This window comes from Hydra viridissima, unplaced genomic scaffold (assembly GCF_058129835.1).
Source record: "Hydra viridissima isolate aposymbiotic clone 2 unplaced genomic scaffold, HvirCarnegie_v1 scaffold_1, whole genome shotgun sequence".
Taxonomy (NCBI): Eukaryota; Metazoa; Cnidaria; class Hydrozoa; order Anthoathecata; family Hydridae; genus Hydra; species Hydra viridissima.
This window is the reverse complement of record NW_028324300.1, coordinates 10035225-10050666: the sequence shown is the minus strand read 5'-3', so window position 1 is coordinate 10050666 and position 15442 is coordinate 10035225. Positions and strand designations below refer to the sequence as shown.

The 15442-nt window shown below is 32.0% G+C and overlaps 1 protein-coding gene across 1 annotated transcript; it reads left to right on the top strand.

The window, feature by feature from the left end:
• The first annotated feature begins 4 nt into the window (after positions 1 to 4).
• LOC149893280 (uncharacterized) lies at positions 5 to 1671 on the top strand. The gene has a single exon (XM_090082218.1). It carries the CDS (start codon positions 924 to 926, stop codon positions 1275 to 1277), a length of 354 nt encoding a protein of 117 aa, XP_089938344.1. The 5' UTR covers positions 5 to 923; the 3' UTR covers positions 1278 to 1671.
• The last annotated feature ends 13771 nt before the right edge of the window (positions 1672 to 15442 follow it).

The window sequence follows — 15442 nt, the reverse complement described above, 5'->3', positions numbered from 1 at the left end:
TTTTTAAAAAGGTAAACTGATGATGCGCATGATTTGATTTTAGTACGAGGAAAAAACTTTAATATTCATTATCAAATTATTACAGAATTTCTAAACTTTTTTGTTGTGTTCTTCAATAGTAATATGATCAATATATGTTAAACTTTATAGGTGAAAGTTTGTTCTAGGTTATTTATTTTCACCACTTTGTTGTGGGGCATATATGTCCCTTCAGGTTTTATGGAACTCTGTTTTGGATGTATTTTATTTAATTTGGTATTATTAATTTAAAAAAGTGGTGGCATCGCATTTTTTTGGTCTTGTTGACCGAACAATCTGCAATGCCTATGTTGTTTATAAAAAAATGTCCAATGAAAATGTAAGTCTTCTTGACTTTCGAAGATCAGTTGCACAATCCATGGTTATAAAAGGGAAGCCACCAAATCTTGGCAGACCAATGACATCATCTCCTTCCAACAGACTTACTACTAACAAAAAAAGAAATTCAAGTTATTCAGTAACGCCATCAATTCTTGGAATTCTTTGGCCACAGCATGATGGAAAACGAGAACAGTGCGAAATCTGTTCAAAAAAGAAGATTGAAGCCAGGCCATTTTTTAAGTGTAGCACTTGTAAAATTTTCTTATGTATAAACGATAAAAGAAACTGCTTTAAAGAGTTTCATGAATGAACAATTTCATCTGTACATTGTAAATAATATACACTTTTTGTTGGTTTAGATAATGCCTATCGGGACCTATTTGTCCCATAGTAATTTTTAAGACAGCCAAAATAAAAAAATTAAATCTTTTTTTCTTTTTGTATGTAGATTTATCACAAATTAAAGAAAAAATAAAACAATTTAAGCTATTCCTATATTTCTTCTTTGCATAAATAAAGATGTCACTTTTGAAACATTTCATTGTGGAGTTAAAATTAGTGTTATGACTTTATCATCTAACCGAGTTTATATTATGAACAAATTTTCTCATATCCAAGAAGCATTAAGATTTTTAAATTGTTGTGAAATAACACCCAAAAAAGAAGTTGTATATCAACAAATTTTGTCAATGAATAAAACATGTATTGGGGAAAAAAAGTATCCAGTCGAAACAATTGTGCGAGCATTTGAGTATTTTTCTCTTTCACGATCAGCCTACAATCGCATCAGAGAAGATTTTGAACTTCCAAGTTTACGTACTTTAGGAAGAATTACATCTAAATGTAAATCTTTAGATGATACCACTTATATCAGACATATTTTCTCTAATCTTAGAGATGATAGACAAAAAACATGAATTTTACTTCTTGATGAGGTTTATGTTAAACCAATGTTGCAGTATCATGGTGGCATAGTATTTGGTAAATCAGTTAGCAAACCTCATCTATTAGCAAACACAGTACTGAGCTTTTTGGTTGTAACATTGTTTAATGGACCAAAGTTTCTTTACAAAATGTTACCAGTCAGAGAACTTGATGCTGAGTTTCTTTTTGAACAGACAACCCTGATTCTTGATGCAACTAAAAGTAATGGGGGCAATGTTATTGCTATTGTCTGTGATGGTAACAGAGTCAATTAGAAGTTTTATAATTTTTTTGAAAAAATGAAGCATGGTGTACTAAAGACAACATTTTTCTTTTACTTGATTATGTTCATTTATAAAAAAGTATATGTAATAACTGGATCACAGAAAAAAATCAAGAACTTGAATTTTATATTGATGGAGAAAAAAAATAGCACGGTGGGTTGATAAAATTAATTTGTACAAGCTTGAAACAAAAAACATTGTTAAAATGTCTAAATTAACGGAAGTTTCTGTTTATCCAAAGCCAATTGAAAGACAAAAAGTTATCACTTGTCTGCAAGTGTTTTGCGATGAAACATTGTCAGCATTAAAAAGTCATCCAGACCTGCATGAAAATGAAGGGACAATTATTTTCATCTCTAAAGTCATTGAGTTTTGGAAAATTTGTATTGTTCACAGTCCATATGCAGACATTTGTTTGGAAGATTCTAATCGAGTTGCTATTGCTTCTGCTAATGATGACAATTTAAGCAAACTTTCTGCAATGGGTGATTTTGCAATACAAATAAAAAAAACAGAAAAAGGAAAAAGAGTCAAATTACTAACAAGAGACACTGCTAGTTGTTTAGCTCAGACCTGTTATGGTTTGGTTCAGTTGTCAAAATATCTTTTAGATACAACTCATCAGTATGTATTATTAGGCAACTTTACAACAGATCCATTAGAAAAGTGTTATGGTCCATTCTAGAACTCTCTAGATACAACAGAACATTCGAGAACCTTCCATAGAACCCTCTAGATATATAATAACGTTCCAGAATGTTCTGTATCTTTCTAAGAATTTTCTATTTTACTATAAATATTAAGTTTGTGTTATTATTTGTATTGTATTGGTATTACTGAATCAAAAATAAAAGCCTTACTGAAATCGAACTTTTCTTTGGATCTGTCAAGAAATATAACAGATTTTTGGCGACGAAGATCTCTCTATTTTCTAAAAACTACTCATGGAAGAAAAACACGGTACTACTCTGGTAGTGATATTGGCAGAAATGCAGAAGCTGCAAGAAGCTAGTCAACGACAACTAGCCGAACAACAGCGACAAATAAAAGAGCAACAAGACGCCATTGTCAAACTGTTTGAAGCCAATGAATCAAAGGTCACTCAAGATTTTTCTGCTTTTGATTCAACAGCTGAATTATGGGTCGACTATCAGGAAAGATTCGAAACATTCGCTAAAGCTCGGGGTATAACAAGAAATAACAAAGCTGCTTATTTTCTCAGTTGTCAAACTCCAGTCATTTACAAACAGTTTTGCAATCTTGCAAGCTAACAAGAGACTCCTTTGACAGTCAACCATCTTTCGTATGATCAAATTGCTCAATTCATGAAAGAACAATATAATCCAACCAAATTTCTTGTTCGTGAAAGATTCAAATTTTGGTCAAGCATTGGTCGAAATCAAGGTGAATCTATTCTACAACTGGTTGCTCGAATTCGACAATTGGCTGCAACATGCGACTTTGCTAACATCACAAATCCACTGGATGAAGCTCTTCGAACACATTTTATCTGCTCTATTAAAAATGAAGCAGTGCTCAAAGCTCTTTTCAAGTGCAAAAACGAAGATCTAACTTTCGCCAAGGCCGTAGAAATAGCAACCGAAACCGAGGAGGCCGCCAAGGTAGCCAAGGAAACTCCCGTTGGCCCCTCAAAGTCTCCGATATCTCTCCCAATCAATAAGTTAGGGCAACATAAATCGGAATCCAAATCCTCAGCTCCTCGACAAAACAAATCTCAGATTGAGTCAACCTCTTGTAGAAGTTGTGGCAAATCGACCCATGAATGCAAAAATTGCCGTTTCAAGGACGCTGAATGTAATTTTTGTGGTAAAAATGGTCTCATTGAAGCAGTTTGTTTCAAGAAAAAGGCCGAATCTCGAAAGACGGTCAAGCCTATATTCATTTATTGACAGACTGAAGCACTTCGCCAAGTCAACCAAATCAACGTTGATGATGAAATTACACAAAATCTCCAAATCAATGGGCATTCGATAAGATTCGAGCTCGATACTGGAGCTCCGGCCAATTTCATCAGCCATACTTTATGGCAAAGTTTGGGTAAACCACATCTTCAATCGTCGGATTTACAATTCGAGTCAGCAAGCAAGCATCAATTTCCGATACTAGGGAAAGTTGAATAATCAGTTAAAGCTCCAACAACCTGTTGCAAGATCTGGTTCCACGTAACTTCTGTTCCTGGACTAAATCTTATTGGCCGATCGGGTATTCGACTACTTGATCTCTCAGTTGATAAAAAGATTAAGAAATCATCCAAAAGTACTGTTGCTAAGGTCTTTGAGCATCTCAAACCTGACACAGATCTCCAACAAAGGTGCAGAGTTCTATGTTCTGAGTTTCCAGACCTGTTTAAACCAGAATTGGGTTGTTTGAAAGACTTTGAACTTGAAATAAAATTCAAGCCTGACTACAAGCCTATCTTCTGCCGTCCAAGACCTGTACCTTTCGCTATTCAAGAAGATCTGGTTGACGCTTATGAAGCTGGTATCAAGCATGGTGTTTGGAAACGTACTCAATTCAACGACGAAGGTACACCTGTGGTTCCTATTCAAAAGACCGCGCTTCCGGGACAAACAAAACGAAAGATTCGAATTTGTGGCGACTATTCAGTCTCCATTAATACTCAGTTAGAACCTCATCGCTACCCAATGCCGTTGCCATAAGACCTGTTGCGTAAACTGCGTGGCGGTTATGGATACACAAAAGTTGACCTGGCTGACGCTTACAATCAAATTCGTTTGGGTCTAATTTCTCAGAGACGACTGGCTCTCAGTACACATACTGGTTTACTTCTTCAGCTACGTCTTCCATTTGGTATCACTTCAGCACCGGGGTACTTTCAAGAGACAATGGATAAGTTAACAAATGATCTACCTGGTGTGGCTGTCTATCTCGATGATATTCTAGTCAGTGGCAACAACGCAGCCAATCACATTTCCAACTTGCGTGGTCTTCTACAACGACTAAGCAAAAACGGACTACGCTGTCGTCTAGAAAAATGTATTTTCGCTAGTTCTTCGATCGAATATCTTGGTCATATAATATCTTCGGAAGGTATTGCTAAAGGTAACAAAGTTGATGCTGTTTTGGCTATGCCAGTTCCTAAGGACGTTAATACGCTGCGATCTTTTCTTGGTCAAGTACAGTTTTACGGCAAATTTCTTCCTCCAAATTTGTCTATGACATTAGACCCGCTCTATCGTCTAATTAAGAAAGATGTGCCATGGCAGTGGACATCCGAACAACAGTCAGCTTTTGAAGCTGTGAAACAGTTGTTATCATCTGATTCAGTTCTTACTCACTTCGATCCTTCGAAACCGTTAGGAATGGCAACAGACGCTTCAGAAGTTGGTATTGGTGCCATATTGTTTCATCGATTGGCAGATGGTTCTGAACGTCCTATTGCAAATGTATCGAAGATTTTGACTGATTGTCAACGTCGCTACAGTCAAATTCACAAAGAAGCATTGGCAATAATTTTTGGCTTAAAAAAGTTTCATCAATTTCTTTTTTGTTGTCGTTTTACCATCGTCACTGATCATAAACCACTACTGGCTCTGTTTGGTCCAACAAAGGCTACTCCAGCTATGGCAGCAAATAGACTGGCTCGATGGGCTTTAATTCTTAGCCAATACAATTACGAAATCGAGTTTCGTAAGACAGCTGAACACGGCAACGCTGATGCGCTCAGTCGATTACCGGTTGACCATGATCGCATTTTCGATGGGGAGGAAAGTAGTGAAGAAAATTTAATGATTTGTGCGGTGAAAACCGTTAGTCGTCAAATCAATATGTCCTGGTCCGCGAGTCGAGCAAAGATCCTGCCATCGAAACCGGCAGTCCATCCATGGATGCTACCAGAACGCCCTTGGAGTCGTCTTCATCTTGATCATGCAATCAATTTCATGGGTACTAATTGGCTTATCATGATTGATGCTCTATCTAAATATCCATGTATTCATCCTACATCTTCTGTCAGTGCCAAATCTACCATTGATTTACTGGAAGAAGATTTTGCACACTTCGGTTATCCACATGCTCTGGTTACCGATAATTATTCCTCTTTCACTTCTCAGGAATTTCTAGAATGGTGTAATAGTCGAGGTATTGTCCTGCTCAAAGGTGCTCCATATCACCCCGCCACAAATGGTGCTGCCGAACGACTAGTTCAAACTTTCAAAAAAGCTATGAAGAAATCAAACCTACCTCCTAAGAATGCTCTTCAAGAATTTCTCATGGTCTACCGCCGAACTCCTTTAGCAAATGGACCGTCCCCTAGCGAATTACTTAATGGCAGACAAATTCGGGCGCAAATCGATCTGCTTTTGCCATCCCCTGTTTATTTATAACAATCAAAGCAATCTATGGACTCTTCCAAAGTTGTAAAATATTCAGTGGGAGACTTGGTTTTTGCCAGATACTTTAGCTCAAATAATGATTACAACTCAAAATGGATTACGGCTATTGTTACTGAAGTATCCGGTCCTCGATCTGTCATAGTGAAGACAGAGCCTGATGATCTAGTCTGGCATCGTCATATTGAACAACTCAGGGATCGCTACAACTCCGGGGAGGTGGAGGAGTCAATAATAGTGCAGCCCGCTTTGTTGTCGTGTGAGCCTACTGGTCAAGATAAAAAACAAGTCAAAGCAAGACGATCTAGTAGATGCAAATCAAAGAATAATCAAAACGCTTGCTCTCCGTAAAACCAAGCTGGCGAGGAGATGTTATGGTCCATTCTAGAACTTTCTAGATACAACAGAACATTCGAGAACCTTCCATAGAACCCTCTAGATATATAATAACGTTCCAGAATGTTCTGTATCTTTCTAGGAACTTTCTATTTTACTATAAATATTAAGTTTGTGATATTATTTGTATTGTATTGGTATTACTGAATCAAAAATAAAAGCTTTACTGAAATCGAACCTTTCTTTGGATCTGTCAAGAAGTATAACAAAAAGCTGTTTGGAAAATTAAGACTCAGGAGGAATTTCATTTCCGTTCAACAAGTTCTTGAAAAAGTAACTATATACCGTACAAAGTTGCTGTTAAAGTTTGAGAAAAGTTCAGATGTGTTAGCCAATCTAGGTTCAGATCACTCTTGTCCAAAATGTAAATTTTTACCTAGTGAGGGTATTTGCAACGTTATTGACAATTTATCTGCTCTGTGTGATTCATTGACTGTTGATATTAAAATGTCATTAGTTTATATTGCTGGGTACATTATTCGTGAAGATGAAAATCCAGATGACACCTTTTATTTCTATAAAGCGTATGGGATTTTTGTAAAGAACATAAATCAAGGAGGTTTGACAAAATTTGTCAATGGGCAACTTACTGTTACATTCTTTTTTATGAAGTATATTATGACACTTGTCGGTCATCACTGTGTAACCTCCTTATGATGCTATCAGAATTTTATTCATTAGGTATGCAAAGACATCATGGATTAACAATGACAAATATTTTATTTAATAATTATTGTCGACTTTATTCACCTCGTTCACACAAGGAGCCAAAGCAGAAGTTGCACAAAGTAAAATGTTTGCAATGTTTTCAACAAAAACTGTAAAATAGTGTTTAGTAAAATATCTAAAAAGCTTGTATTTACTTTTTATTCTCTAAAGATTTTATCTCTTTTTTCTAAAAAATTTATTTTTAATACTTAAAAATAACTGAGAATGTAAATTACTGCGAATTAATAAATTTAATCTTGCTTCCAGTTTTTTACGCAAGCCGCGCGTTGGCCAGGCCTGTTATATAGTAAGCCATGTATCTGATCTAAGGACGTCATTTCCCTTCCTTGATAGTTTAACGCTTCAGTGTATTTATTAATTATGTTTATTCCTTGCGTTTTTAACTTTGTTGTCGTTATTGTAGTGACTTTATATATTTGATTAAAGGCTAATGTTTAATATTGTATTTTGTTGCGGGCTCACAACAGATGAAATGTCATTAAAGCAACATCTTGATTTTGACAAAAACATTGACAAGGTCATTGGAATTAAATCTAATGGCAAACAAGTGAACTAAATTCTTGTATTGATGGTTCGTTAGTTATCAACAAAATGGAAACAACCAATTGCTCATTTTTATAGTAATAATTCCATGTGTTCAACCAATTTAGTTAGGATATTACAAATACTTAGTAGTCAAGTTGCTACTGCATTGAATGTATATGTTTATGTCAAACTATTGTCTGAAGTTTTTTGTCTACAGCCTTTTTTATTAAAATTATGGATATTTTGTTTGACATACTGAATTCTTGTAAACCAACAGCAGATAAACCAATATGTTATGCTTTAACTCTAAATAATAAGTTTATACAGCAGCTTGAAGATTTGAGAGTTTGGATCATGGCATTTTTGTTCATAGTCAAAAAGGTATATCCAGCTGCTGGGGATTAGATGTCACTATTTCTAATATTATTTGTCTCACAAACGAATTGCTTTATGAGGATTTATTTTATGTTTGCACTGTTCAGTTTAATCAGGATTGTGTAGAGAATTTTTTTGCATTAATACGAAGTAAAGGAGGTTGGAATGACAGACCAACAGCACTGCAATTCAAATCAGCTTATCAAAATGTGTTAGTACTCCTTTCAATAGAACAATCTAATTCTAATAGTAATTGTCTCCCAGAGTCAGGTTTCTCTGTTGCAGTTAAAATTGACTCAATTACCAAAATAGTATTTGAGAATCGAATCTCTACAAATGAACTAGTGATTTTTAAACTGCTATCTACATTAATAAAAAAAAAAAAAGAACCTTGTGTGTTACAAAATGTTTCAAATGACTTAGTTTTCTCACACCTCAGTTAAAGAGGTTTTGAAATCAATTGCTGATTATTTGATAAAGAAAGTTCAAATTTGTCAAAAATGTATTCAAGTTCTTCAAGTTTGACACCAAGTGAAAGTAATTTATTTAATACTGATTCTTTTTTACAAAACTTGCTTCACAAAATCAAAACTGTTTTTCTAATGCAAATGGAAATTTTATTAACTAAAAGGAATATTACACAACAAATTATTGAAATAATAAAAAGTGATTGCAATTTTACTTATCTTTATAATGAACATAATAATCATGCCTAATTAGAAACTATTAGCTGTGTTACAAATAACTACTAGCTGTGTTACAAATATATCTCATTACAAAAGTATATAAAAGTATGATTAATGCAAAAGTATAAATATTTCATTAAGTTGCGATTTATTAAGATTATTTGGTCCCACAAGACATCTCATAATGCTTTGTCCCTAAAATTACACTATTTTATCAAGAGTTGGCAGGCAAATGTGTAAGGTTTTTTTTTGTGAATATATAATTGTTTTCGCAGGGGCGTGTCTAGGGGATGTCTGCTCCGTCGCTGGACATACCCAATATATATATATATATATATATATATATATATATATATATATATATATATATATATATATATATATATATATATATATTCACAGCTTCAATATTTTGTTGAATAAATATGATGCGTCGGTAGATAAAGTAAACAAAGCGAATAATTATAGCAAACTAAAGCAATAATTAAGCAAACTATACAAGGTTAATTGTTCGAACGGATGGTAAGTAGTTATTAATCCGGGATAACAGTTAGATTTACGGTTTGGTATTTTATTATAGTGCTTGTCAAATCGAGAACTGTCAAAATTTATTTAGAAAAAACGATTTATATATTTAAACGGAGGTTGTTTTAATTTTTGACTTAAACAAATTAATAAGAAACTTAAATGGACATACCTTTTTTTATTAAGTTATTAAGTACTTCATTTCTTAAATATTTTCTTTTATTAATTTAAAAAAAATAAAAGTTATTATTTCTTAGGGAAAAAATTCCGGACTTCCTTTTTCTATTATACCCTGAGTAAAGTTTTAGTCAAATTTTATTGATATTTATCATCAGGAGGAGAAGGCTATAATTAACAACAAGCATATATTAAAATATATCAATGGACATCCCCAATTATTTTATACAAAGCTGTGAATCTTTTTAATTATTTGCATTTTGAGCAATATAAAAAGAAAAAAAGGGTTTTAAACATTAAAAATTAAATTCGGACTTCTCTCATTACATACACCCTGTTTGGTATGTATTTATTAAACATTTCTTAAACATAAAATTTAGACAGTTTTTTAGACAATTTTTTTGCTTCATATAAGAATAGGTCGTGTGTAATTGTTAAGCGTTGGTGCTGACTATGGTTATCATCATTTTCTTCTAAAAAAAGATAGTGTGTGAAGCGATGATGGTTGATAATGGTTAGCATCATGTGCGATTAAATATCGGGCGATTACTAAGCCGTCTTACCTCATATATGCGTTTGTCAATGAGGAAGGGGAGGGGGTGCTAAAATTTAACATTTTTGGGGAGGGGTTAAAATTGCGACTTACCCAAAAAAGTTCCTGTACACGCCCCTGATTTTCGTATATGAGTTAAGCCGAGTTAAGCTAAAATTTTATACGTAACTTAAAGATTAGTTATTCTAGTTAATATTTTTGAAGAAAAAAGTCCCACATAAATCTTCCCTTTTTTTAAATTTAACTTTGATTGAATAATGAAATCTTCTTTCTTTTCTTTTTTTTTTTTTTTTTTTTCATAATCCCAAGCTATGATGAAAGAGATGACTAGAAAAGGACTCAAAGATGTCTTGAAACAATGCCCAAAAAAAAAATTTATGACAAATTTGTATTTTTAGAAAATCACCTCAAAATTATTACAAAATTTATTGAAAACAAACAAAGTTCACTAAAAAATGTCCTTAAAGACTTTCAAGTTTCACTTTAAACAAAAATAGATAGCTACTAACAACATAGAAGAATGTTTTTTGAAGAAAAATGAACTATGGCTCAATGCCCTTAAATTCGGATAATTGATATTACATGCAAGGATTCAATTTTTCAAAACTTTACTAGATTTGTCATGCCATGTTCCCATTAAAAATATGACAAGCGAGAACACAAGAGGATTAAAAAATTGTGGTGGAAACAAAAAATCACATTCAAAACATATTCAAAGAGAAAATGGGGCTACTGGTGGAATTGCTGGAAGGTTTCAGGAATACTAATGATGGCAATACATCAAGAAGATTTTTCTCAGATCCTCAAACCTCATTCTGCATCACAGGAGTTGACATTGTCAACCTTGTCAAGTGAATATAAAGTGGTTGCCAAAAAATTTGAAAAGTTTGCAGAACTGACAGCAGAACTTTATATTGAAATTTATGGATGTGACCCAAATACTCCTACAAAGCACAAGATATTAAGACATGGTGCCACAATAATTGACCAAGCTATACTGTCTATTGATCAATTATCAGTAAAGACGGCTGAAGCTCGAAAAAAGATGAGGAGGCATCTAGCGAAAACGAATCAGGTTTTTAGTATGTTTTGTTATTTCACGTATTATTTTACCATTATATTGTAGGGTTTATTTTACCTTTATAGTAAGTGTATTTGTATATGCTCTTTTGTGTTGTATTGTTTGTATTTGCATCGATTTCTTTTTTACATTGTACATTTTTACTCTTTACACATTTTATGTTTTAATTGAAGACGTAAACACGAAAACTCATCAACCTGCCATATAAATAAATTAAAGATATCGCAACTGAAAAACAAGAAAAAACTATAAAAGCTCAAAAAAAAAGAGTCTGATGGTTAGGAGAATAGTTTTAAAAGGAGAAGGAAGAAGTAATTCTAAAGAAAGTTTTAAGAAAGTTTCAAAAAGAATTTTAAGAAGAGAGAGTTTAGTGATAAGAAAAATACTTTGATGAGCAAGCAGTTTTATGAGCAGTTTAATAAGCAGTTGAATAAAAGGAAATTTTAATATTTATTAAAGAAGAATAACCCGAGGATTCAATTAAAGAAGAGATAAATTGTAATAAAAAGAAGATATAAAAAGAGGAGTAATTGATATAAACAGTATTGAACACTGCAAGAAGCGTAGGAGAATATTATTTGTATTATTTAAACGCTATGAGTAAAAGAGTGTTAACCATTACACATTAATATAACATTTGTTGAGTTTTATTATATAATAGAACATACTGAGGACGGCAAATAGAACCTTAGCTCTTTAACAATTAAACCTTACCCATTCCTAATCAAACTGTCCCCAAACCTCGCCCTTTCCTAAACAAGTAATCCCCACGCCATCAACCTTATTCCCAACCTCCACATACCTTAACAAACACATCCCCTTACCCTTTCCTTCAAACATAACGAAAAAAATGATTATTAAATAATTTAATTAAAAAAAAACGCCGCCCTCACAATATCACAAATAGTGTTAGGAGAGTTTTTACAACCACAATACTTAGAGTTTGAATTAAAAGAATAAAAAAACTGTCTCATTAACTGGAACAAAACAATTAGCTGTACAATTTATTAAAATCACCGACCTAATAACAATTAATTTCACTGTCAACCTTATAATAATAGAATTTATTGCAAACCTATTAACATTTGAATGATTTAAAAATATTTTGTTCCTATTTTGAATAATAAATTATTTTTCCAATATTACATATATGAGAAATCGGTGAGTGATAGTGATCGACCAGAATTCGGTTCAGATCCGGTTTCCGGCCAAAATTACAAACGGAACCGAAATTCCGGTTCCTGTTCCGGGTATATTTACGATTTCGGTTCCGGCCGGATTTCCGGTTCAAAATGCTACCGAAAATATATATTATAAAGCTTTATTTACCATAATACCGTTATGATCATTTTGATAAAAATGATTAAAAAATTTTTTAAATTAGTTGTTAAGCTTGAGAATTAATGTTAATAAAATTTGGCTTTGTTTGAAAACTAATTAATTTTCTTGTTTAAATTAACTTTAAATTAATATTCATATCTTGTAATGTTTTTATCGCTATTATTTGAGCTGAAGTTACACCATTCTGATTCTTACCAGCTCATTTTCTTAAACATATTGTCATGATCCAAATGGACAATTTTGAACCTCCTAAAGATGAATTTGGCTCCTGCAGCTCATCTTTTTCGCACATTGTAAAAATTATTGCGCAACTTCGAACAGGGGAAAACGATTAATGTGCATTTTGACAATCCAAAAAATCATTTAGGTGTTAAATGATTTTTTTTGATTGTCTAACTGCTTCTCTATGCCTTGGGTTTCGGAAAAACTTTTAAAAAAAATGTAAAATTTTAGTTATTTTTACTACATTAATTTTTGTTTAAATTAGAACTAACTTTTTAAATATATATTACTTATTTTCGGTTCCGGTTTCGGTTCCTGTTCCGGTTTTGATTTATTTTCGGTTCCGGTTAGGAATATTTAGAATCTATTACCGGTTTGGTTCCGGTTCCGGCAAAATATCTGATCCGGTCGATCACTAGTGAGTGATTCAACTCCTTTTTTACCATTTTCGGAATCAGCACACCAAACAACACAGGTAATAGTTATAATTGTTGAAAAAGTTTTTTTTATCGTTGGCCTGTGATATGCGTGGCAAAAGCTATTTTCTTAAAGCTAAGGACTTTGTTAGGTCACACCACGGTACATATCTTTGGTAGAAATAATTGAAGGTGCACAATGAATATATTTATGACATATTTACGCAATATCTTTTTAACAAGGGCACGAAAACTTAAATTCTAACACTTAATTAAATGCAGCGATAAAATACGAGCATAATAATTACTTTGGTTATGAGTGAGAGTAAATATTGACTCACATTCTAAAAAAATCCATGTTACGTAAATTTCCTATCGCTTTGCATGTAAATATTATATATATATATATATATATATATAATATTTACCTGCAAAATATGGAAATGAAACGATACGCAGACCCTTAATTATATTTAATAAAGCTTTTGCTAAACTTATTTCCTAGTTGAGCATTATATATATATATATATATATATATATATATATATATATATAATATTTACCTGCAAAATATGGAAATGAAACGATACGCAGACCCTTAATTATATTTAATAAAGCTTTTGCTAAACTTATTTCCTAGTTGAGCATTATATATATATATATATATATATATATATATATATATATATATATATATATATATATATATATATATATATATATATATATAAGCGTGTACACGAAATAAATGTGAAAGAACAAGCACGCTATTTTTTTTCAGTGGTTGTATTAAAATCTTTTTAATTGTTTTGTAGTTTGTTTACAATGTGTTGTGGTTTCAAAAAAATATTTTAGTTTTTGGATTTAACTTGAAACTAGTTTTAAAAATGACAAAAGAAGAAGACATAAGAGAAAAAACTATGCACAAATATTTACAAAATCCTAATAGTAGCTACAGTTCGGTAGCAAAATCGTTGCAAATACATCCATACAGAGTTAGTCATGTTATTCAACGTTTTTCTCAAACAAAATCAATCAAACGCAAATCTGGTGGTGGAAGAAAGGAAGGTTTTAAAGATATAAAACTAGTTAGAAAACTGGTTAACAGTTTTAAGAATAACCCAAGCGTTTCACTAAGGGAACGCGCAAAAATATATGGATTTTCTTATATTTTTGTTGCAAAAATTAGAAACAAAAATGGTTTTCATTCTTTCAAAGCACAAAAAGTGCCTAACCGTTCTGAAACTCAACAAAAAAGTGCAAGAACCTGCGGCAGAAAGTTGAATGACAATTTTACTTCTAAAAATATCTGTATTATTGAAGAGGATGAAATTTATATCAAGTACGATCATCAACAAATTCCTGGTGCTGTTTATTATATTGCTAAATATAGAGGAAAAGCAGATAAGAAATTTAAATACACTAAACATGACAAGTTCGCTAAAAAAGATTTGATTTGGCAAGCTATTTGCAGTTGTGGCAAAAAATCAGCACCTTATATTTCTCAGTCCACACTTTCTGGTCAAATATATGTTTAAGAATGTTTACAAAAACGCCTTTTACTAAAGCAAAATCAGGCCAGATCATAGGTCTGTTGTTGTGTGATTTTCTCCTTAAATCACACAACAACAGACCTATGATCTGGCTTGATTTTGCTTTAGTTAATTATTGTAAACTAGCTATGGAATGGTACAAAAAGAATAATGTGAAATTTGTGCCTGGAACAGAAAATCCTCCAAACTGCCCAGAATTGAGAGTTATTGAAAAGTACTGGGCTATTATTAAAAGAAAAATGAAAAAAAACAAAAAAGCTTTGCAGAAACATTTAAGATATTAAAATATCATTTAAAAAGCATCAAATCGTTTTGATTCTTATTCTGTGCGCAAGCTTATGGGTACCACTAAAGCAAAAGCTCGAAATCTTATTAGATTCCCACACGAATAATTATTTTTTTTTTTAATGTTTGATCTTCTTATATTATTGTATTAAAATTATTACTTGGTTCGAAATAAAAATTGAGGAGCACTTTTTTTTAGTTGTTTTTCTACTTTCACATTTATTTCGTGTACACGCTTTATATTTATATATATATATATATATATATATATATATATATATATATATATATATATATATATATATATATATATATATATATATATATATATATATATATATATATATATATATATATATATATATATATATATATATATATACATATATGTATATATATAATGCTCAACTAGGAAATAAGTTTAGCAAAAGCTTTATTGAATGTAATTAAGGGTCTGCGTATCGTTTCATTTCCATATCGTTATCATTTCTATATGGTATCGGAAAAAAAATCATCGGAATGACGAGCTTTCCGGTATATACCGAGATTTAAACTAACTACAATACCAGTTAAAATTTTTATAACGATAATTTGTCGTAATCATTCCAATGACACTTTTTTCCTATACAATATCGGT